The sequence below is a fragment of the Manacus candei genome, unplaced genomic scaffold (assembly GCF_025592945.1).
Source record: "Manacus candei isolate 608988 ecotype Guabito, Panama unplaced genomic scaffold, ASM2559294v1 h1tg000007l, whole genome shotgun sequence".
In the NCBI taxonomy this organism is placed as follows: Eukaryota; Metazoa; Chordata; class Aves; order Passeriformes; family Pipridae; genus Manacus; species Manacus candei.
This window is the reverse complement of record NW_026138055.1, coordinates 980,175-1,005,103: the sequence shown is the minus strand read 5'-3', so window position 1 is coordinate 1,005,103 and position 24,929 is coordinate 980,175. Positions and strand designations below refer to the sequence as shown.

Genomic DNA, 24,929 nt, shown 5'->3' with positions numbered 1-24,929 from the left:
CCAGTTCGGGGTGTGGGGTGAAGGTGGCTGTTGTTTTGGGTGCTTTGTTTGTAAGTAGGGTTTTTTCTGTACTTCTGCTTGGAAAAATTGCCTTAAGCATCATAAAGCAGATACCCAAGTTGAATCTCAGAAAGGTAGTTTGGTATGTACTGTAGCACTATGTCCAAGGAAACTGCAGTCTAGCTACAAAAGAGGTAGTGACAATCAGTGTGAAATACCTCTAGCTTCTCTTACACTGCCTGTCTGTAATTTGAAAATCAGATCTTCAAACATTGACCAAATATTGGAATTACTGCATATCTTCTGCTTTTACAGAACTAAATACTAAATTCTAGTCTTTTTACATTGCCATGTTAAGGGGTACCAGTATATTTACATAGTGGTTTTGGTGCTGGAGCTAATACACTGCTATGAATGGGCCTCTTTAGAGAACACTTGCTCAGATACTGCTTAATAGTAGCATTTGTTTCCCTCAAAGTATTTATTTGAAAGTGTGCTCTGCTACTTCTCCCATGGAGGAGGAGTCTCATTTTATTCTATATTATGAAGCTCCTAAGTAGAAGTCTTAGGTCCTCTGTAGTTAGTGGGAAGCAGAAGATTTTATTAGAAAGTGGTTTTAATTCATTTGCCATCTGAGGATCTGTCCATGACTGACTTCAGTTGGGAACCTTGGAGTGATTTAATTCCTAACTCGGGCACCTCAGCTAAGAACCAGTAGTGAACTTGGATAACAGTAAGCCAAAATGAACTCTGAAAAATACAAAGGTTTGTTCTCAGTTATTTTCCCACCATTTCATGGTGCAATTTCAGCAGATACCATTAACACCTCTGTATGTAAAGACATATGGAGTTAGTGACTGGCTGTTCTTTCCTTGCTGAGCATCTGATGAATGATCTCTTGATAACAGAGGGAGGATCTGTATGTAGTTACCCAGGATGACACACAGTGTATTTAGAATGTCATGTAGGCAAAATTGATTATTAAATCTCTCTGAACAGTTCAAGGTATTTCTGATTGAATGAGGTAGATGTGCTAAAGCTAGTGTTTAAATTATTTTTCTGTATAAAACAAACCAGGGCCCATCCTGTGGCTCTTGACAGCAAGTGGCAAAGTGCAGCTTAGATTCCAACAGTGAAACTTTCTCCTTTTCTCCTAGCTCCAAACATGATCACTTCATACACATTCTGTATTTGGGAGAGTCCTTGGTCTGTGCTATTTTCTAACCTGTGCCCAAATGTCATCTCAGGACATCTGGCTTTGGTCAAAATCATGGCAGAGAACATACTAAAAGGTTTTGGTCCTGGAGCTTAGGTCCTAGCCCAGTTCCACTTACCAGTACTGAGGCTACAATGTGAATTGGTAGACATAATTTTTATCACATTTTAGGTGATAAAAATTTTCTACTAGTTTCACCTCTTTCTTTTTACAGAAGGCATACAAGGGGGAAAAAAAACCATGCAGGATTATCAAAAATCAGTGCCTTTAATGTGATAAAGCTTAGATTATTGCTGCACTGACAAAGAGAACTGTTTGCCATACTGCTGTTCTGGCGTAGCTCAGCTCTGTGCATATATGCATACTTTACTCTATTTATGAATTTGCTCTTTTAGTGTAAGATGTCATTAATATTCATGTAGCCAGAGTGCTGGATGGAGATCCCTAGGTATTGCTGTGTTTATTCAGTGAAGAATTAGAAGCATGTACCTGGTCGTTATGTGCACGTGTGTGTGTGCATGTGTGCATATGTTGGACTTGGCACGTGCCCAAGGCAGAACCGAGGCCCAGCACCTCAAAGGGAATGGCACTGATGTTGTCAAGCAAAATTCAGTCCAAGGTTTATTTGGTAAATGGATCTATGGACTGCTTGCACAGTTTCTTGCTCAGTCTTTAAAAGTGCATTCAGTGTTTATATACTTGTGTTTCGTGTCTTTGGCGCTACTGTTTGGCTGCATTTGTGCCTATATAAAAGGAAAACAACGTCCTGGCTGTAAATCGTGATCATCTTTAAGCACATTGCTCTCTGGTTTTGTCCTGTTGCATTTCCACTACTGTGCTCTCACCTACATGAGAAAGCTGACTGGGTCATTCTATGTTTAAAGATGGCATTAAGTAGTTCTGCTCAACTGAACCGTAATTTCTTCAGATACTGTGAGAGAAATTCTGCCTGTGATTGTCTGTGCATCCTCCATGTGCCTTCACAGCCCTGCATGTGTTGATTCCCCTAGAGAACTTGATCCCCAGCTAGATCCTCAGTATGCCTGTGAAAATTCTACCAAAAGGTCCTGTGATCACTCCTTGATCCTAGATCCAATCTGTTCTCCAACTGAAAATTCAAATACCCCTTAGTGAATCTGAGCTGACAAACATCACCATGATGCTGTTAGTGGCACTCAAAAAGTTTGCTTTTCTTAGGGAGCAAGAATTCATTCAGCCCATCAGAGAAAATTTAAGTGTATTATTTAGAGTTTTAACAGCAGGTTCACAGAGTTGCATACACTAACTGTGCTTTTGTTTGGAAAACAAACTCAGCTCTGCAGGGAGCAAATTATGCTCTTCATATACAAAGACTTTTCATAGAAAATTAAAAAATCCTTCCTTCTGTCACATACTCTCGCAGATTATATATAATCAAATGAGAAGTCTGGAATGAAAGTAATAGAAAAAATTAAATTCATCTGATGCCAAAGGGAAAATTTGGGAACTAAGAAATAGGAAATGCAGAAAATTTAGGTTGAAAGTGTGAAATCAGATGTACATGCCCCTGCCCTGTTCTATAGCACCCTGTATGTTGAGAGCAGGCTATAGAAGATGATAACAGAATATTCCCTTTCACTAAAGCAGCTACTAAGGAACTAAACCACCATGACATTTGTTGTAATAAAAAAATACAACATTTTCTGCAAAATGTTGCTTATTTGCATATTTTACCGCTTTGTTTTACGGAAACAGTTTGGTTACCCAGAAAAGTAAGCTTTGGTTAGAGCAGAGTATTGTGAATTACCACAAAGTCGTTTTAAATATTCCTGCTTTTACAGTTTGTATTTTTTGTGGAGTCATCTAACTTCAGTTTATTTGTCAATAAAAAGCTTAGTTCTTATAAAGCACTTTGAAATCATTGGTTATAAGGTTCTCTATTAACTGTGTTTGAGATACTTGTTACCTACTTAATATGTCCAAATATTTGTTTAGAATCACAGGAGATCCATAAAGTAGAATAGAAGAAAGTGCACACAGTATGGTCTGACTTCACACCAGGAGAAAAACAATTTTTTGTCACTTGTGTTCATTCTTTGGTTCTTTTGGTGTCATGAAATCCTGTGGGTTTGTTGATATCGAGCTGTGACAGACAGCTTGCTGGTTCAGCAAACCAAATGGCATCTTGAACAGCTGAAGAAGAAATTATTCAAGATTTTAAAATAGAACTCCGTATTATATATATTTTATTGTATTATATTATATTTATATACTACATAATATTCTACTATATTATATATAGTAGAATATTTATTATATTATATTGCATATAATTCATGACTGACCACAGTGAAGGGGCAAACCCAGCAAGTCCTGCTCTAGTGAGAGGACAGCCGAAGCCAACACTGTCTGGTTTGTCCTGTGTGTTTTCTTGGAAATCTGCTCGGCACAGCTGTGGCAATAAAGCAGGGAATACTTCCCTGATCCTCGTTGTTTTGCCTGCAGATTTCTGCATACTGAGTAGAAGAAATTGTGATTAATGTGGCATTCCGTGTCAAGGGTAGACTGTAGATTACCACTAAGTGCATCATTATGTTATCTTTGAAAAATTTACTAGGTTTCACCTGACAGATAATAGCTTTTCCTCTGCCAACACAGCAGAGGAATAACAAACTAATACATTTGATGAACTAATATATATCAAAAGAAGTGCTGCTTTCGACAGAGAAGCAGCTTTTGCTTTTCTCAGGGTTTTGAAGGAATTTTAAATAAAACTTCCCAGCCCTGTGATTTGAAGCCATGCACACAGTGGTGCTGTGGCTGTGGGGCTGTGGGTGAGCTGCAGAGCTGTGCTTGAGTGCTTTGTTGCTGAGCATCGGGCCGTGCGATGGGTCCGTCCCCGCGCAAATCCAATGTGAGCCCCCAGCCACTGCTGCTTCTGCCATTAAAACAAAGTGAATCAGTGGGTTATTTCTGAGGAAGTTTCACTTTCTGGTATTTTGGTGTGTCAGAGTCTTGTTATTTTACAACTCTGGTAGAGATATCTGAGCATACCTGTGGGCTGTCATGGGCAGGGGTGGTCTCTCCGTTGAGAGCCAAAGGACTGAGAAAGAAAGCCTGGCTATTAATTAATGGATTCACCTACTTGGGATCTCTTCTGAAACAAATCTTTGGAATGGCTCCTGCTCCCTTCTGTCAGTCATTGTCTGCCTTCTCACATTCTCCCTGCTTTTCTGTCCCATATTACTTCTCTTATCAAAATGTCTCTGTATTAAGAGCAGGTGGCACAGTGAGAGCCCTCTCGGGCCCTCGGCTATGTGAGGAAGGCACACACCTGGGGTGCCTGAGTCCCTAACCAGCATTTCTTGTGTACTCAAAGCTGACTGATTTCAAAAGTACCAAGCTCCTCTTGTTGTCATCAAAGGACTTAGCTGATCTGAAAATCGAGTCACTTTTTTGGTATACTGGTTGTGAATGGCATCTAGTTTTTAAGTATGGTTTTGCTTCCTCAGCACTATCATTTACCAGGCCCTGTACAATTAATATTACCCACTCAAACTTTAAATTGTAGCTGATTAATATATTTCAACCCTTTCAGTAGAGGGCACTAATGAAAAATATTACTGTGCGGGGTTTTTTTAGCTTTATATGATTTACATACTTTTAGTGTTCTTGTAAGGAAACCATTTAAACACTTCACAGAAATCCTTTGATGGTGTGGTTGAGACTATTAAATTGTGCAGTGATAAACATCAACTTACTGTAAATTTAGTTGTTAGGCTTTTTGTACTGTGTTCTCATTTTAATCAAAACAAAAAAACTTCCAACTATTTCTGTAAATCCAAAACCATGTTGACATAACTATTATCCAGTGAAGTCTGAAGGTACTTAGTTGTCATCTTGTCATCTTGTTTTAGATAGGTTAAAAACTGAATACAAAGCCCAGATGTACAGGGATGTATGTGTTCTTTACTTAGGTAGTTTTGAGGAAGCTTTTGTTCTATTTTTAATATTTATATGAAGGAGTAATCACATGGAAGTGAATCACATTCATTTAGGGATCCTTCCTAAACAAAGCACCTTGCCATGCTTTCAGGGAATGGATATTTAATAATCTTTGCTTTGAAAGCTCACTTTTCCCATAAGATAAATAGTTTCTATTCCCTCTGTGTTCTAAAATTTACTGTGCAGGTCATACATTCTTGAAGTTGATGGACTGATTGCTCTAAATACCGAAGTATATAAACAGTGATAGGAGGGAAATTCTTGAAGTCCATACACCTTCTTACTGTGGTGTGTGTTGAAGAAATAAAGGGCAGAACATTCTAGGCTGTTAGGGCAGTTTGTTCTCTGGACACATGCTCAGGCCATGCCATGTATATATATATATATATATAGATATAGATATATAGATATATAGATATATATATATATCCACATTTCTTGACTAGGGACTAGGAGCTGCCATGGCAGCTACAGGAATTATGTGCAGAGTTTGCAGGTTAGCTTTTGGTTCTTAACAAGATGTAGAACTTTGAGACACTGAATCGTATTATAGATGCTTGAACCATTCAGGTCTTGAGCCCTGTGAAACTTAGAGTTAAAAATTAATGATGAAATAGAAGCAGCTGTTTAGTGACTAACCCAAAGAGCATCTATGCTTGAACATTGAACTTTGATATATGCGTCATCCTGAGTGTTGAAATCTTGCAGTTTAATAGCATGATAAATAAAAAAATGGTAAATAAATTGAGTGATAGATTTACAAATACTGTTTATTGTCACAACAATCAACAGTGGCAATTCCAGTATAACTTCATAGTATGTGTACTATTTTTAGTGGGTAGACCAAAGCACAGCAGAGGTAGGTGATACAACCCACAGCTCTCAGCAACTCCTGGACAGAGGGTGTGTTTGCCTTCAGTAGATTCACCAGCCAACTTTCTGTGGTCCCAAGATCCACTTGAATCTCTGTGACCTGTGTTTCTGTTCACCCAGCTCTCTGCTTTTCCATGTGATTAACACAAAAAAATCACTGGACATTGAATTGAGGGTAGTTTAAACCAGGTGAATCTGGATTTCTCTCTCTAATTATATTTTCACTGGTCTTATAATAATTCTGAAAGTTTTGACTTGAATATAATTCTGTGCCATCTACCTGATTTCAGCTGGTGTTAATTCATATAGATAAGATCCAGCCATTTGAAAAATAAAAAAAACTAGCAACTGATGTTGACCATTTGCATATTAATAATTTCCTTCATTTTACCTGAATATTTCTGCTTCACTTATTTCAAGAAACAAATATGACTTTTTTTATGGTCATATGCATCATTATAATAAAATGGGTTAAATCTGTTGTATCTGCAGTTCTGTTGCAAAGAAGTTGAACTACATCTTTAAGCAATTCTACAGTGAAATGCACATTTCAAAATCCTGGCTTGAGAAAGCAGCAGGAAAGTAAGAAATAGTTGATAAGTGTTTGAAAAATACAAATTTTACATTTCTCAAGAGAAAAATATTTTTAAAAAAATTAAATTATCCTCCATCTTACCACCATCTTTTAAATAAGTGTGCAATTACAAAATGCAGGAATGCATAGGACATTGGAACAACTTTCTTGGTTTGTCCTTTTCCTGCAAGGTTTAGCAGCTTCCCCAGTGGTTAGTGCAGCCCTCCAAGCAACTAATCCTATATCTATAAACTGCAATGTCGAGGGATTAAAGTGTGCCTGGGAACGCAGGTCAAATCTGCTTTAGATCACAACAGTTTGAGTTCAGCTCCTAGCTGAAGTATCACAAAACTACCATATAATTTAGTACAAGTTTTGCATTCCTATACTTCAGCTGCTGGTTGCCTTTAATAAAAAGAGGCCCGGGATTGATTTCCCTGAGAAGGTATTTTTCTTTGTCTCAAACCAAAGTAGGATCAACTGGAAAGTAGAAGGATTTCTTAAAATAATTCTTTATTTAATATAAATAGCTCTTTCAAAGTCTGCTTTTAAAATAGTGTAAAAAGTACAGTATGGCAAGTTTTCAATGATGGATGCATGACATGGAGAATTCCCTGCCCTCTCTCTGCCTGGCTGAACACAGTGACTTAAGGGACAGGGCAATGGCAACAAGTTCCTGCCTGGCACAGCTGGTGTGTCTCCTCTGAGACTGCCCCAGCTCTCCAGGTGCTGTAGAGTAACAGATGTGAGGCTCTGCAAGTACAGTAATCAGGGTAATGGTTCACCTGGCTTGGAGGTGTCACTGAGGTTGTCACCCTGCACCCCTCATCAAAACTGCTTCTGTAAGAAAAAAGATGGTTCATTTTCATAGGAGACTCCTCCTGAAGGGAACAGAAGGACCCACTTCTTATAGAAACCTGCTGCCTCCCTGGGTCCCACGTTAAAGATGTGAAGAGAAAGCTTTCCACCCTGGTATGGCTCTTGGATTATTATCCACTATTGATTTTTCACCTAGGCAGCAATGAAGTTGCAACAAGCAGTCTGAGGGAAACCAAGAGAGACTTCAGGGCCATGGGACAACTGGTTAGGGAATCAGGAGCACAAGTAGTGTTCTCCTCTGTCTTCCAGCTGCAGGGAATCATGAGGGAAGAAACAGGAAGAGCCAGCAGATCAATACCTTACTCTGACCAGTTGTTCTCCAGGTATCCAGGCCCCTGAACTGGAAGACAGGGATGGTAAGCAGACTGAAGCTGCAGTAATCTGAGAGGAAATGGTTGGTGATCTGCTACACAACTTAGACACACAGATGTGTGTAGACAGCAGGACGAGGGCAGTGATTGTCCCCTGTACTTGGCACTGAGGAGGCCACACCTGGAATCCTGTGTTCAGTTTTGGGCCTCTTACTACAAGAAAGACATTGAGGTACTGGAGGGTGTCCAAGGAAGGGCAACGGAGCTGGTGAAGGGTCTGGAGTGCAAGTCTGATAAGAAGCAGCTGAGGGAGCTGAGTGGAGAAAAGGAGGCTCAGGGGGACCTTATTGCTCTCTACAAATACCTAAAAGGAGATTGTAACCAGGTGGGAGTCAGTCTCTTTTCCCAAGGAACAAGTAAGTTATAGGACAAGAGGAAATGGCTTGAAGTTGTGCCAGGGAAGGTTTAGATTGGATATTGGGAAAAATTCCTTCATGGAAAGGGTTATCAAGCACTGAAAGTGGCTGCCCCAGGAAGTGGTTGATTCACAATCCCTGGAGGTATTTAAATGATGTGTAGATGAGGCACTTGACTTAGTGGTGGATGTGGCAGTGCCAGGTTAACAGTTGGACTTGATGATCTTAAGGACCTTCTCCAACCTAAAGGATGCTGTGATTTTATCATATTTCCTGAATGTTTGCTGTTTGCTATGTTACAGTGCCCAGATCTTGTAAGCATCTCTTACTGACATGCCCTGCCTTCCATTGGAGAGCAGCTGAGACCCAGGGGTGCTGCACACAGGTGTAGTGGCATACATTAGCTGTCTCATCTGAAAGTAAAGACAATTATTTTTAAATATTTTTTATAAAAATATTAATCTAATTTGCACAATATATAGAATGACGTGCAGTAGAGCAGGCATATGTAACTACATCAGTTTTATTTATCTTGAGTCACCAAGAAAGCCCAGCTGTTTATACCTAATTATCTGCAAATGCAATATCCAGAATATCTCTTACTTTACTTTGTTGATACTTCTATTAGGTACTGTGTGTGTCTTTGATGGTTATTCCTCTGTGAATTATTACAATATATTTTTACTTCTGGAAAAATGTTGCAGTTATCCTTTTAGAATATTTGCTTGATCTTAACATTGCAATATAGCTGAGAGTAGGTATATTAATTCATTTCTTATTAGTGTGGACGGGTTTTTAATTGATTTCTTTGTATTTTAAGGCTACAGTGTATTCTATTATCACCATATAAACTGATTACCAGCTATAGAATATGTCTATTTCATTACAACATACAAAAAGCAACATTATGTGTCAGTGTACGCATCACAGTGAAAGGGCTGTGCGCTTTTATACTTGTACTGACCAAGTTTACCTATATTGAACTGCAAATTGAAAACCCTGTGTGTTGTCAAACTGTAACACAGCCATCACAGTGGCTGACACATTTTAATTCGGTTGGTTTACTTGGAGAAAATAGTTTACCAGAAATAAAAAGCAATGTACTTTTCCTGACATGTAAAGCCCGCCGGGACTGAGCGGAGGGCTCCTGCCTGCTGCCCTCTGCTGGGGTTACTCCTGCTGGAACCAGCGTTGCTGGTGCTTCCAGGTACATCATGATCCCCAAAGGACTCACCTCTGAAGTTCTTCGCCGTCTTATCATAAAACTGAGCATTTCATAACCATATACTTGTTTGCTTCATCTTTTAAAAAATTTAACATGGACACTCCACAAATCCTGGCTGCGTGTCTGAGGTGCAACATGCCTGGAAACCCCATTTCATTTCAAGTGGGGGACTCATTTCCAAATTCAGCCTGCCGGGCTGGGCTGTGGTGCTGCAGGACTCCTCTGACCGTGGTTTTCTCGTGTCCTGGCAGGTTCTTCGCTCCGTGCTGCTGTTCCCGACGATCGAGCGCATGGCTCAGTCCCCGCAGGGGAAGCTCATGACCCCGCTGCTGTGCAAGCTCCGCTATGCTCTGTACATGCCTGTCTACCTGCTGTCCTTCCTGCCTGAGGGCGTCAAGGCCTCCCTGGTGCGGTTCGCACTGCGAGGAATGAAGACCTGCGATGAATCTTCCATAACAACCTCCATAAATCTCTTCAGCGTCGACTGCATCGGTGAGCACCTTTTCTGTGTTAAAACTATCTTTTGTGCTTTTCCTTGTTTAGCAAATGTTGATTTAGTTTTGTGGACCAAAAGCTTAATATTAAAGCACAAGTTTTTTAAGAATAACAGGTCTGATCTTTTCTGAAATTAAGACCGTGGGTACAGGAAAATCTCAAATGAGTCAATTAAAAAAAAATCATAGGGGGAAATTAACAAAATATTTTCCCAAAGGATATATATTTCTTAAGAAAACTGACCTGTGCTACTAACGTGATTTCTCATGTGATTGAAACACTCTTTTTACAATCTAGTTAATGTGACTTATGTCTGCCTACTTTTTGCATTTCATTCGTACTAGATGGTGAATATAAATCAGTAATCAGTTTCACAAAGGGTTCTTTGCATCTGTTTTTTTAAAGCTATGATTTAGCCAGCTGTATAGACTCTGTCAGCTGAATTGGAATATTGGTAAATTCAGAAAAGAGTCTTCAGCCTACAACGACATAGAAGTTACTTTATGTAAAGAATTTCAGCACTTTTTTGGGCATAAAGAGAAAGATTAATGTTCCTCTAGTGCATATTGTATGCGTATTTTGCACATTCTAGAAAGAGAAACAAATTTAAGAAGGGGAGTAATTTCAGTTAAATTATGTTAAGTTTAGAATGAAAACCAGAACGTGAATTGTGCTATACTCCAGGTATTTTGGTAAGTTAGCAGTTCAAAACACTTTGGAATAGAATTGACATGCTAACACAGTAATAATAGCAAGAAGGAAGTTTTGATTGCATTAATAGTAATAAAAACACATTCCTACATTTCCAGTTGGGCTCTGTCTTCTATCATTTAAACTTTACTTACTAATTGTCTGAACAGATGTGCCAGAGTAACTGGGTTTGCAGCGAGGTCCTGTACCTTTTGTGGATCTCTGGATGTGTTGGTCTGTGTGGGAGGCTCTCTGTAGGATGGTACAGAGCCTGGAAGAAAGATGGGAAGGGAGGGTTCTTAGTGCCAACCCAGACAGCCCCATTTATGTTGTACAAACTGAACATAATGACAGTCACTCCACTGCAGTACCCTGTGCCTGACACAATCAATCTCCTGATTGATAATGTGGATTTCTGATAGAAGTCCTATAGTTTGTTGCTTGAGTTCCTATTAATTTATGTCAGTTTCCTGGTGGCAAAGGAGAAAGCAAGCACACAGTCATACCTACACTAGATGTTCAAGCATCTTCCTTTGGTAATTGTGTCTCAGAGAAAAGGTATGTGGCAGACTGTGGGGTCACATTTCCACAAGCCAGGAATCCTTCTCTGGTCCTCACAGATAAACTTTTACCTCTAAAAAGCAGGTTATACACAGCCAGGGTTGTATTGGAAATGGTCCTTGGCCTGCATTAGCCTCCAAAAAGGCATGGCCAGCCATTGTTTGTATGTGTTGTTTGGCCCAAACCACAGCCAGTGGCAGGAATAATTGAACAGAACAGATTTTGGATGCTGCTGTTGGAGCCTGACTCCCTGAGCCCTTCAGTCCCCAGGGGAATGAACCCAGTTGATGTGTGCCTGTCAGCCTGTTGTAATTTCCTGTGTGCACAAGTGTCTGACCTGTGTCTGAGCTGTAAGGTAAATTGAGGCAAGAAACCAGGCTGAAGGTCCTTCACTCCTAGGATGTGATCTCTCCCTACGGTCAGTTTGTTGGCTGCATTAATTATACCAGAATGAAAACCCCTGGGAGCCAATGTCTTGTAAAACTTGCATAAATAGGCCTTATTGATGCAAGTAGCTCCTTTGGGCTTGTGATATCATCTCTCTCAAGCAGAATTCCGCTTTGGTTTCATCTTTGGAAACTGATGATGTTTTACAGCCCAGTGACTCAGGACCACATGTGTGGATTAATAATCTTTGGGCTTTCCGGATATTGCCTGTTAACCTTCTCTTTCATTGTTTGAGGACAATAGAAAATGTTACCATTCAGCAAAAATTTGCTAAAACCTAGCACAACAACTGAGTCTGTCTTATGGGACTGCTCATCTGTGAGTTGCTGAAGCCTCTGAATTTATGGTGGATGCTTTTTTAAACATTTCCTTATCCCTTAATAAATAATTCTGAATCCTTAATGGTTCAGAAATGAAGTTGTTTCTCCTCTGCAGGAAGGTTGCATGTCAACTCATTAAAAATACCCATATTGCCTTTGGCCTGTACCTCTGTTGCATTACTGTAATTGTAATAAAAGCTGTGATTAAGAGCAGAAAAGATGGTAAAAGTTTCCTTAAAACTAGTACGTCCGTTAAAACAAACCAACCTGCCAGGGATTTGTTACTACATCCAAAGCTTAGTCACAACAATGTTTTCTCTGCTCTGAAAGGAAATGAGATTTGAAAACTTAATTAGAGTGAAACTCTGAGACCAAGTGCTTCTCTCGTTGACACCGAGAGTGAAAAACTCCATTCAGTGGCAGCAGGATCAGACCCTTGGTTGAAAGAGTCTGTGAAGGAAGAATTGTTTTACCTATTTGTCCCACTGTTCCAAATTATGTTTGCTCCTGCTTCTTATCCAGGAATCTCTTTCTGTTGTCCTAACTTCATAGTTGATGGCACACAGAAGCCCCAGTCACACAGCAGGAGGAATTGCGATGACACTGCAGACAAGGAACATAATATAATGTCTTGTCCCAAAGGGGAAACAGTACAGAAAGAGGAGAGACAGCAGCAACTGTAAAGAAAACGGATTGTAAGGAAGGATGGGTGTATAAATAATAAAGGACCTATAAGAAATAAGCAAAAGGGGCTGAAGGGGCTTTGCTTACCTGGATAGTAAAGATACCTTAGGGCAGAAAAAGCATTATGATGAATAAACAAGCATTTGGGTACTTGTATTCCTGAACCTAGGAGATGAATAGACAGAAAAATTGAACATTAGTGACCCTGAGTTATCTGAAACATTGTCACTCTGTTTATTCAGGCTAGCAAAACAAGGCTACCCATATCTAGCACAGTGGTGATGGTTCTACAAATCATGTACAGTCCTGCTGTGCTGGAATACTTTGGCACTCCGGTGCCCTGAAATTTGTAAACATTTCTTCGGTGACAGATGCCAGTAGCAGACTTACAGTGACAGTAAACCATTCTATCTACACGGGACAGGATTTATTGTCCAGCCGTTTGACTGGCAAACTTCCTCCGTTTGTTTCTGTAGAATTTCCACAGAAGCACAGACGTTACATAATGGGTAAACACCGCACGGCTTTTTCGAGAAGCGGGCTCATGGGTCAGGGGTTAACGTCTGGATGACAGGGAAGATACAGATAAGCACAATAGCAAGAAAAAGCTCCAACTGGCCCAAACGAGGTGGGTCCTTTGTGATCTTGAACCTGTGACTTCCCTGGAGGAATCTGCCTGTTTGTTTAACCTGGTCGGGGAACAGGGCAGCACCACAGGCTGGGGCAGGGGGAGGTCTGGTTTCTGCTGTTGGGGCAGGTTGGGGAGGAGGGGACTCAGAAACCTGAAATGAGGCTTTCAGATGAGTTTAGGCTGTCACATGAGTGAGGACTGGAAACAGTAGATTCCTAGTTTAATTGAAGCACCAAAGAGATGTTGTAAGGCAAAGAACTAAGATTAAACTCCAGAGTTTGGATTCAAATTTTATCTCAAGTCTGAAGACATTCAGATTTCATGTGGAGTGTTTACATTTCCCTCATTTTACAGAGGAAAATGGGTAAGGCAGTTTCAGGCACTCCACTTCTATGCCCACGGGACTGTATAGGAAGTGAAAATCCCAACTGAGGTATTGAGGCTTGTCTCCCAGCAGTGGCTGCTTCTCTCTGTTGGATGTACAGGATGGCAAAATTACATCCCTGAAGTGCCATAGAGTAAAAGTTTTCTTATAGGATAAATTTTGCAGATCTATCAAATAGCATCTGGGAGATAAATTTACATCAAAAACCAGTGAAACATAAGCTTCCAGATGCCATGAAAATGGAATAGGAAGTTTTTATAATGATTAAGTTATTTTAAAATTGTATCTCTAGGGAGCCAACTGGAAAATTGCATTCTGGATTTGAATTCTCCCAACCTTGGGAGTTATCATGGCTTGAGGTTTCTATTCCAGTTCTTTCTTATTTAGCAGAGAGATTTTAAATTCAACATTATGAGTGGTCTTCTTCTGACCACTATGGACATTATGCTGTCCAAATAGTTGGCATCTAAAGCAGGACAGGGGAATCACACCTTGTAATTGACTGCTGCACTTTACTAACCACAAAAGGGACTCTCTCTTCACTAGAAATCTAAAAGTAGAGGAGATAAATCCTACTCAGTGTCTACCGACTGTTCATTTTGCTTCAGATATCAGAAAACAGTGTGATCTGAATTGTCCACACAGCCTTTACCGCTGCTGCCAGGGCAGTCAGATATCTCATGCTTTGGCTGCTTTACAATTTACAGCTGCTGGTTTCTAGTGAGAGTCCTGTTGTTTGTTTCCTGCCTTCTTTGAAAACTGATTTTACATTTCCACCTCCATTTCTTAACAAGCAAGTTGGGAATTTTTTGGAGAGTTCTTTTTTTAGGCCTAAAATGCTATGGAAATGCCCATCTAACCAAAATACTTGGGTAAAGACAGTGCATGATGTTGTGCTTGTGGAACTCAATAGCACCTCCACCTATCCTGCTTATATTTTTCAGAGTTAAAAACTGGTGTTTAAAGTATTAGGTAAGCTCTTGAGAAATGAATTCACTTGAAATGGTGAAATAAGTTTTTGCCCCCAAAAGAGTATTTTTAAAAACTGTATAATTACATAGCTAAAATTTAGTTTACTTTCCTTTCTTTGCTTTGAAATGAAAGGGATGTTCTTTTCTTGCATTGAAACTAAAACTGAACTCATAAAAGTGACAAAATTTGTGATAAGCATGACTAAATTCAGCACAGAAGGCATAGTTCTTTTGATTTTTATTATGTTTTATAAAACGAAATCAAAAGAGCTTTGTCTTCCATGCTGAATGGAATGAAACTTGTCCACTGAGGCCTGCATGGCCATGGGGGAGATGTGCATTATATTCTCATCCAGGTTTTATTATTTCAAATTCTGTACCAGTATGTTGAAAAAGAAACCCAATGTTCAAGACAGGCCATGAGCTATTGGCCAGCATCAGATAGCTGGTCAGCAGCAGAACTGTATCTAGACCTACATCCCAGGACAGCAATTGATGTACTGAACCTTCCTAACCATTAGTTTAACTTTATAAATATATATTGCAACCGGACTTGTCTATCTCACATTGGCCTCTTTAGCCACCAGCGCACTTGTAGCGAATGCGGGTAGAGTCCTTCCCAAATCTTCGCTCACAAAGCCTAACCATGATGATGATAAATATATATATGTATGTTACTCATGAGCAGCTTTCCCAAACCACACTGGCTAGACAGGCTGGTGTGCATGCAGTGCATTTGGAGAAAGAGACAGAAACTGATACTACCAGATTTCAGGTAGCACCTTGCAATCTCACACCTACATTTTTCATAGTGCGCAGCAGAATAAGAGCTTTCCCTACCCCCTCACCACTGGGCAACTGTGCAGATCTTTGAACCCAAACCAGGACATTTTGAAGTTGGTTTTCCAGGCTGACTGAAATCAAAGCCCTGGTAGTAAAAAGTGATTTCTTTGTTTCTTCTGATGAATGTAAGTTTTAGATAACTTCTGGCTATAATGCAGAAATAATTTCAAGGGTATTTTCCTACTTTTATATTTAAATATGTATAGAATTTCAGACATGATGGATAGCTAGACAAAATTTCGTGGCATACAGAAATTACCGACATGGTACGTAAATTACATCCACATAAACTAAATAATGGTACATCTGTGCAGCGTAGGGCAGTATATCACTGGTGAGCTAAAAGGATGGAGCTCAGCACGTCGCCTCTCTTCTTCCTATGTGCATTCTTTGATGCCTAGTGAGATAGAAGGAGGACAAAAATGAGCCAGTAGATAATGTCCCTCCCTCTCATTATCATCTAACTGATTAGGATTCAAGAGAAGTCTGTCCTGAAATCAGGTAACTCTACAGCTGTCTCCAGCAAGTTGTTTTTTGCCTCTCTCTGAATTTGCTGCTGCCAGGAGACTGCTTTAGGTAGCCCAGCAGCCTGGCCTGGCGTGCTAAATCCTCTGCTCCTGCAGAGTTTCTCGGCAGGCTCCTGTGTGCTGTCACAGTTGAGTCCTATCCACTTCTGACATTTTAAGTGATGATCGTAATATGTATTTCTGCAAAGTGTTTAAGAGCGTGTTTCCTTACCTGTGGAAACACAGTAATATTTTATCACCTGCTTCGCAGGAAAAGGGGCCAAAGAATAACAGTCTTTAATATTTTCATGTTTCCTCTGCTACTGTTTATTTTCCTGTGTGATGCCTGACTAAAATGTTTGTTTTATGTAGTCGGACAACTCACCTTACCAAGACAGCACTTAAGCTGACGGAAAAACCTCACATCTGCTTTATTCTCTCTGTGAGTGAACTAAGCTTTTCCTTATTTTAGAGTAGGATGCTCATATTAAATTACTGGAGGAAGGCAATGACTTTTATGTATTTATAGTCCTATTTATTTTTAAAGTCAATCTGCTTCATAATTTACCCCATTTCCAAAAGAAAGAAAGAAAGAAAGATGTTTAATGAGGACTTTTATTACTTGAAAAAGCTTTTACTTTCCTGTGAAAGCCTTATGAAAATAATAGTAATAATGTGGAAATTTCTCATTGGGTTTATTTCTGTTAATTATTCCTCTTTTTCTTCTTGGGGGAAAACCCAACATAAAAAGCTCCCATCATAAATATTACTCATAAGGCGTGAATGTTTTGATAGCAGAACTGCTGATCATTTCCATGAAATGTGAGGCACAGTTGGGATTTGGTTGGGGAAGGGGAGATTGTTTATTCACCCCTGGTGAGGTTTCATCCCCAGGGACATGATTTACTCCCACAAATTCACAGCAAGTCTAATGATGTGTTGCAAATGGCATAAAAATGGAAGAGGTAACATCAACAAAGAGAAAGGATGTTAAAAATAAGTGTATGCCAGTTAAGTGCTACCAGCTATAGTTGCTTTGTGTTAGCCTGTGCCAAGCAGTCATCTGCAAATTGGCACTTTATTTTCCCTGAGCCCAAGACAAAGCCCCCTGAATTCAGGGGAAGGACTCCCTCCTGCAGTAGGCTCATGCCTTTTGTCTCAGAGGTATCTATCTAAATTCCCCCAGGAAATATCTGGAGTAGAGCTCCTGGCTCTGTCATGACTTGTGTTTACTGCTTGGGAATTTAGCTTGATTCATCGAAGTCCTTCATCGAAGTCCTTCATCCTGCAATACCAGCAAAGCACTTAAACATATGCCAAAACCATACCCATGGGTAAACTCTAGACATTTGTGTCTTGGAATAAGGTTTTTTTTTTTTTGGAAAATGACATTTACAAACCTGCTAACTAATGCAGCACCTGCCATTCCATGTGCCTGAAGGGGACACTGGTTTGCATGTAATTGTTGCAGTAGCTGCTGCTTCTTGTCATGAGAATGTCCACCAGCACTCACTAATTCTTTAATGTGACAATATTGACAAGGAGAAAATGCCTACAGCAAACCCAGTGGCTCAGGAGATGGCTTGCTGATTAGTGTAGTGGTTAGGTGTATTTAAAATGAGCTTTACAAACAGTGGTTTATGTTTAATGAAGTATAAAGTTCACCTTTCATACTGATCAAAGCCATTCCAGTTGAGAGGAAGTTCACCTTGTTCAAAAGATGGGTGAAGTTGCTGAACTTCCTGAGGCTTCCTCAAGACAGAGTCAGTGTCAGGTCCCACTCCAGAAGAGCACTTAAACTGACCTACGTGTAGCTACTCACCTGCATAAACCCTTGTCTAGTAGAGCAAAGTGATCCCAGTGGAGCTTAGGCAGGAACCACAGTGTGGAGGTGCTGAATTGCTACAATGCCCACCATGACCATCCCCTGTGGACTGAGCGCCACATACACCAGCCCCTTCTGTGCCCTCTTGCAGTGTGAAAGCAGACATTTTCCATGACCAGAAGTCCCTGCCCTGGTAGAAATCCTATCAGCACAGCCGTCTGCCACAGTTTGTGAGAGCTTAAACTGGAGATGAATTTTTCTACCTAAGGGATAGTTCTGTCATTTGAAGATGATGGGAGTTGTTCCAAAGTAACTTAGATCAGGATTAAGTCCACAGACATTTCAGTTTCCATCACACACCCCACTTCACCTGCACATGCTTCATCACACAAAGTAAATGAGTGTTTTTCACACTCCTCAACAAAGCATCTATTGTTTGTAAAGCACCTGGATGTAATTGTTGGATAACTTTTTATTTTTGCCTTTAGCCTCCACTGTGTTTTCTCAAGCACAGCTGACTGATTTTCTTCTATAGTTCTAATCTTCCAGCAACTGTAGTACCAAGCAGATTGGAGAACCCCATCCGTAACAATTGCAGCTATTTCTGCCTATTGCTGTTGATCCTGGTTATACGTTAACTGGTATGTTTTCATTCTAAATTCAAGTATAAACTTAAGCAGACCCCAAAGTCAATGTTTGCATCTCGTAAACCTCTAAACATCAACATTTTATCTAATGTGTGTGTGCATGTGTGGAAGCACATGTTCCTGCATTAGTCATCCTTGGTACAAAGCAGTTCCTTCTGTTTGATGTTTTAAACAATAAGTTATACGATATTTCCAAGATTGCTGTTGGCAATAATTACCGGTAGAAAATATGTTTTCCCCATAGGAAATTACAGTGCTGTTTGGTATTATTAGTTCTTGCCACTGTTTTCTGACTCTTTCTGAGGAATGACAGAGATTGCTTCCTCAAGAGCAAAGGATAAACTAGAAAGAAAACTAATGTTACACTCCACTGAAGAACTTCAAATTAAGACAGGGCAACTTACCAGGAAAAAAGTGACCAGATAGTAATACATTTCCTGATGGAAACTTATTTTCAAAAATTCAATCTACTTTTTGTAGGGCATTTCAATTCAAATGAAGAATTTATTCTTCACTTTGCAATTTAAGCAACTTTGCTTTGGAGCTTAGAGGAATTTTGAGAGAGTTGTATTGGAGCATGTCAAAGTACAGATGAGCTCTGCTGCACACGAAAATCATGGAGTCACAGAATGGTTTGGGTTGGAAAGGACCTTAAAGATTATCTTATTACAACCCCCTCCCATGGGCAAGGACACCTTCCACTAGACCAGGGTGCTCAAAGCCCTATCCAACCTGACCTTCAACCCTTCCAGGGATGGGACATCCACCACTTCTCTTGGCAACTTGTTCCAGTGTCTCACCACCCTCACAGTAAAGAATTTTTTCCTAATATACAACCTAATCCTGCCCTCATTCAGTTTAAAGCTATTCCCCCTTATCCTACCACTACATGCCCTTGTAAGATGTCCCTCTCCAGCTCTCTTGTAGCCTCTTTAGCCACTGGAAAGTGCTATAAGGTCTCCCTGGAGTCTTCTCCAGGCTGAACAACTCCAACACTCTCAACCTGTCTTCATAGGAGAGTCTTTGGAAATTATCATCCTATTGTAGTCCCTCAGAAGGATAAGCAAAACTGTGTTCATATCTGCAACTCAATGTTGAGCAGTCATGGATTTAGAAATAAACTGTAAAATCAGTGGAATAGAAATTATGTTTTTTCTGGTGGCCTGAATAGCCTCTGAAGCCAACTCTTGACTGGGACCTTTAGCACTCCCACACAGCATAACTCATTCTTAGAGGCAAAAAATCCAATCTGTCACTCAGTTAGGACTCTTCCCTTTGACTGCAATGACCAGCAAATAATTAATTTAAATTGTATATTGTCCAGTTTAACTTTACGGAGGCCAGGAATGGGGCTTTAGAGTTGACAGTGTTTTGCATATTTTAAAATACTTCTCAAACATTTTGTAATAACAGGTTATTGTGAAATTATCCTGCTGCCAGGATTTACTAAGGGAGGCATAAGTGAAGTGTTCTGGAAGAAGGAGACTAAGAATTTGTGGAGGTTCTGTGGGATACCCTTGTGTGACAGAAGAAAGGATCACTTCAGGCTTTTCTGTGTGCAGTACTGCTGGTACCTGACAAAATGTGTCCCCAGTCTCTACTGCAGTCCTTAGCCAACACAAGCAAGAGTCTAAAGTAATAGCAGTAATAGCAATTAAATGGCAAATGGTGAAAAAGCCGAGGAGTTCTGTGAAAAATTTGACAGTAAATTACAGTTTTTAAGGCAGAGCATCAGAACTGTCCTGGGAAGCTGCAGTGTCAACACAGGAAAGAAAGATGTATGGAAATAGAGAGAGTGAGAAACTAATGACAGGGTAATGAGGCTGCTTGTTTTTCACAGAACATAAGACATGGCTGTTAAAACCACTGTTTTAGGTTCCTCAAAAGAATATTTGCAAGTAAGCACAGGTGTACAGAAGTTGGAGCACTTTCAATCAAGACCAATGTCATGGGAGCTTTGGCTTCCTTAACCATAAAAAAGTGATTAACATTGAAACATTTGGTAAAGAAGGCTTGATGATGAGTTTAAGGGGACAGATAAAAAAGTCCTCTATATCACTGTGGCCAAATTTGCACTCATGAAGGGTCTAAAATTAAAGTAGAGAAAGAAATTCATTAGAGACCAAGGACTACTGGCAGGAAGATGGTAGATGAGGTAGGTGATGTGTAGATAATGTAAATTTCAAAAGTATGGAAAATAAAGTTCTGTTACAAGCCTTTAAAAATCATCACAATTATAAGTTAGTTGTCTTAACAGACACAGGTGAAAGAACTGAGAAAAACTGGAATATGTATATGAATATGAAGGGACATAACAAGCTTGGGAAAGGAGAGCAGGGAGACCTATTGAATATTATGCCCATCAAAAATTCTGAGCTATCCAAAGTGCAGTATGTAGTGTACTTGATGCTTGTAGAGGAAGGAATCCAGCAACATACAGACTGTTCAGCTAGTTCTCAGAATGTATTGAATAAAGCAGAGAATTGGCAGAGAGTATGTGGCAGTTTGATACAAAGAATTTGAAGATGGAAGGCATGTTGGCTGCATATTTTCACAAAAGGGTGACACCTGTGCTAGAACAGAAATACTTAACATGTTTACAGCATAGAACTCTATTCATTCACTAATCCCCTTAAAATCCTGCCATAGTCAGTGGAGAAATATATAGGTAACAGTTATCTAATCTGTCTAGGTCAATACTTTAGGATGAGATGAACTGTGTACTTTTTACTGACTGTGAAGGAAGAAGAATTAAGCTTTAGATATCCACATTTAATCAGGTGAATCCCATGACAGATATGAAGAAATTATGAACTTCAAGGCAAAAAAATAAATAAAATACAGTTATTTAGACTGAACAAGGGACAACTGGAGGACATGGTAAAAATTTTCAAGTAAAGGACAATAATTTAATCCATGTGTCCATGGTAGATAAGGTAAGGTGTAATGGAGTACATTGCAACAAAAATGATTCAGATTAGATTTTAGTTAATGTTGCAAGTGGAACTCTAGATGGCATTCCCTATGAAGAAAATGAACCTTTCATAATCTGTGCTTCCCAATGACAGGATGCATAAGTATATGCTGAAAATAACATGGTATCGTTGATTGTCCTTAAGACAAAAACACCAGTGGAGATCCCTTCCAGCCCTGTAATTTCATACACACTAATTAAAGATACCCTGAATTTCAGAACTCTAATGAGGGACACTTTACTGTAGAAGAACCAAAGAAAACAGATAAACAGGAGCAACACAGAATGATTGAGGAATCCAAAATATAGGCAAAAAATGTCAGACATTAGTTAAAAGCAAATCTGAAAATGTGGTCTGACTGAATGTCTGAATGAACCTGAATTCTGCAAGTTGAATGCAGGATATAGAAATGTTATAGTAGGACCTGCAAAGAATGCTAGGTTACCTCTAGAAATCAGCTGAATGAATACAGGACTTGTGGTAGCACTGAAGTATGATATCCACACTGTTTAATCATTAATGAATTTTCTGGTATGGTTTTAGCCTTCTCCACTTAGCATTCTCCTAGTATTCAGGCACGGGTCAGGAGTTGGCACTGCCATGCATCTTCCCCATAAGCACTTTGAGTAGAGGAAAAATCTAATTTTGTGAAAACGGGTCACTGTATTCCAGTTGGCCTTGGGGCCACAGAAGAGTTCCTGGCTTCACTTCCTACAATGGTGCAGATATAACCTGTATTTATACCTGCAAAAGCAGCAACAGTTTGATTGTTGGAGAGCAATTGTGAGGAAACAAGACAGTGGAAATTTGACTTCACAGTTGTCAAAGCAGAAGCTGAGAAACTGATAAGTCAAAGCAAAAGATGGTGCATTTAATGTTGGAAAGGGCGTAAGATAGACTGGGAAATAGCTTTTTACAAAGGTATTGATCAGTGAAGAGACGAAAGGCTTTCAAAAGCAGGCCAGTGTGGAAACATGTGTGGCAGTTATGGAATAAGAGCAGATTGTTCCATAGCCAATGAATACTTGATGATGATACAGTGAAAGGCACCATCATTTTCCAAACCATCAAGCAAGCCATCAAGGCAATCATTTGCCAAACCGTCAGTCCATGCCAGGAAAAGCTATACTATGCCCTGGGTTTGAAAGCAAACCTTTAAGTCTCTAACATCAGAGAAGGAAAACTAATAAAGAGCTTTGCTCAGACTTTTATGTAAGAAATGTGGAATAAATAAGCAAGTTGTAGCCACTCTTCAGGTTTTTTTACCTGAGTCTAGTAGAACTTGTGACTCTGTTAATACAGTCCTAATTGAACAGGTTATTTTCTTAGAGATGGTGGCAAATATTGCTGAAAAATTACTTCAAAAGTGGATGAATGTGATCATTATCATACTGAGAAATACTATTGACTCACACAGGAGCTAATATCTGGAAATGGGATCCAAAGTTAATCTTGTCCAATCTCTCTTTTCCAACAATAGTCAGAACAAAATGCTTCCAAGAAATAGGCAAAAAAACTGCAATAGAAAAGTCTGCCAGTTAGTAAAAAGACATGGTTCTTAGAGGTAAAGGTTTAAAGGCCTGAGGCTTTTACAGTGCTATGTAGCTCTAAATTGCAGTTGTAGTTTGTTAAGAGAATTTTAAATGTTTCTTGACTTCCAGTGTCTTTGTCTGCACTTGCTAATTTCTTGGCCCTGAGAGGCCCTTACTATCATGGGCTGTATCCTATGTGGTGTAAAATGAAATTCCTTTTACAAGTTGTGATTAGTTCTACCTCTTAATATTCCTCTGTATTACAAATTATTTGCAAAAGATTTTAAATACTAAAGGGATCTCTTCTGGACCTGGTTGCATTTCAGATTTTTGTTTTTTAATCATAGTGAACTGTGTTTTATTAAAAGCCTCAAACACAAGGGAGGACAGAGACCAGATGGAAAATGTTGTTTGAAAAATAGATGAATTAACTAAGTAACATTAAACCTGTAAAAATAAAGCTGATGGAATACATAAAAATTTAAAAAAAAAGTATCTAAAGCGGAGGTTCTCTACAGGTGGGGAAGAGAATCAAGGGAGCCAGAAGAAGCAGATGGGTGAGGGTAGCCAGGAGGGGTGATAAAACTTGCCCTGCTGCAGGGTCTCAGAATACCCTAGAGAAGTACAGAGAATGCCCACAACCTGCACCACAGTCACCAGGGGATCACTGCTCTCTTACAAACCCCCTCCAGTTTTAGCTAAAGAAAGTTTATTCATTTCTTGGAAAAAAGGACAATACCTTAGTACGTGTGACCTTTGTCAAACAGCTGAGAAGTCTCTCCACCCTCTATTCGTCTGCCCAAGGGGTTGGTTGGTATGAGTAGCAGCAACAACCTTGCATTTGGGAAACATGATGAAGTCAGGGCCGTGGTTGTCTTCTTTTCCTCTGAATTTGTTCACTCTAGTAACTCTTATAGTATGTTCTTCCAAGGCTGATGCTGCTGAAACTGTATTATCTGGACCTTGAAGTAAAAATTTGGCTTTGTTTTTCTCCCTGTACCCATTCCAGAGCATAGCTCCTACTAACTTACAAGATAGAACAATATTTTGTTGCGTGGGACTCAATAAATTTACACCTACAGCCACAATCTTGTTGACAGAGTCAACATAATCTGACGCCAACAGCAGTGGGGAAATGAAGTGAGTAACCCTTTGTAGCCTTATGTTTATTTTAGTCCGGTGAACAAGCTATTAAAGAATGTGCGTGTGCATCCATTAAAGTGTCTAGATTGTGGCTATCTTCACAACCACTCATTTTTGTTGGAAAAGGAACTATTCTGATGATTTCCTGAAATTCATTAGCCAATGAAGTTGAAAAGGTTTTTTTTTCCTTTGTTATTGTCTCTTGTTTCATTAGTATGGCATCTCTTTCTGTCTATTCTTTCTATCACAGTAACTTCATCTCCTTAGGCCAGCAAAGAACATAGTATCATTTTGATGTAATTAAGATATAGACTACAGAGCAAACCCACACGGAATGAGCTTCAGTCATGGCACCACAACACAGAGCTGATTTTCAAATTGATCAAGGGCATGTATATCTCTCAAAGTTTATCAGGGTTAAGTCAGAAATACATAACTTTCTTTTATATTTTACAGATATGTGCACCATATGTAAGTAATTTTTTTCAAGATTTCATTACATACAGAGAAAATTCCAACTCATTTTGGCTTTCCACAGACAACATAATGTGATCCTTCAGTTTTTAGTGTGAGTTTACAATTAATCTAGCCCTAATCTAATCTTTTTCTTGAAAATAAGAAAACAAATCATCTTTGGATATTCAATAATCAAGCAAGAAATTTAAAGACTTGAGGAAAAACACATATTTAAGTCCAAGTACAGGAAACCTCTGTATTGCTTCAAGAATCAAGTATAAAGTTTATCTGTCCTGAGTTAGAAGTATGTTTCTTCCCTGAAATCTGCACAGCTTTCCAA

At 39.4% G+C, this 24,929-nt stretch overlaps 1 protein-coding gene across 1 annotated transcript in view; it reads left to right on the top strand.

Annotated features, from left to right (window-relative positions):
* The window catches only part of LDAH (lipid droplet associated hydrolase), a 117,644-nt gene that overhangs the window by 67,602 nt on the left and 25,113 nt on the right, over positions 1-24,929 (top strand). The window contains exon 5 of the mRNA XM_051810588.1: positions 9,730-9,970. Coding sequence (XP_051666548.1) covers positions 9,730-9,970 — 241 coding nt within the window. The remainder of the gene's footprint in view (positions 1-9,729; positions 9,971-24,929) is intronic.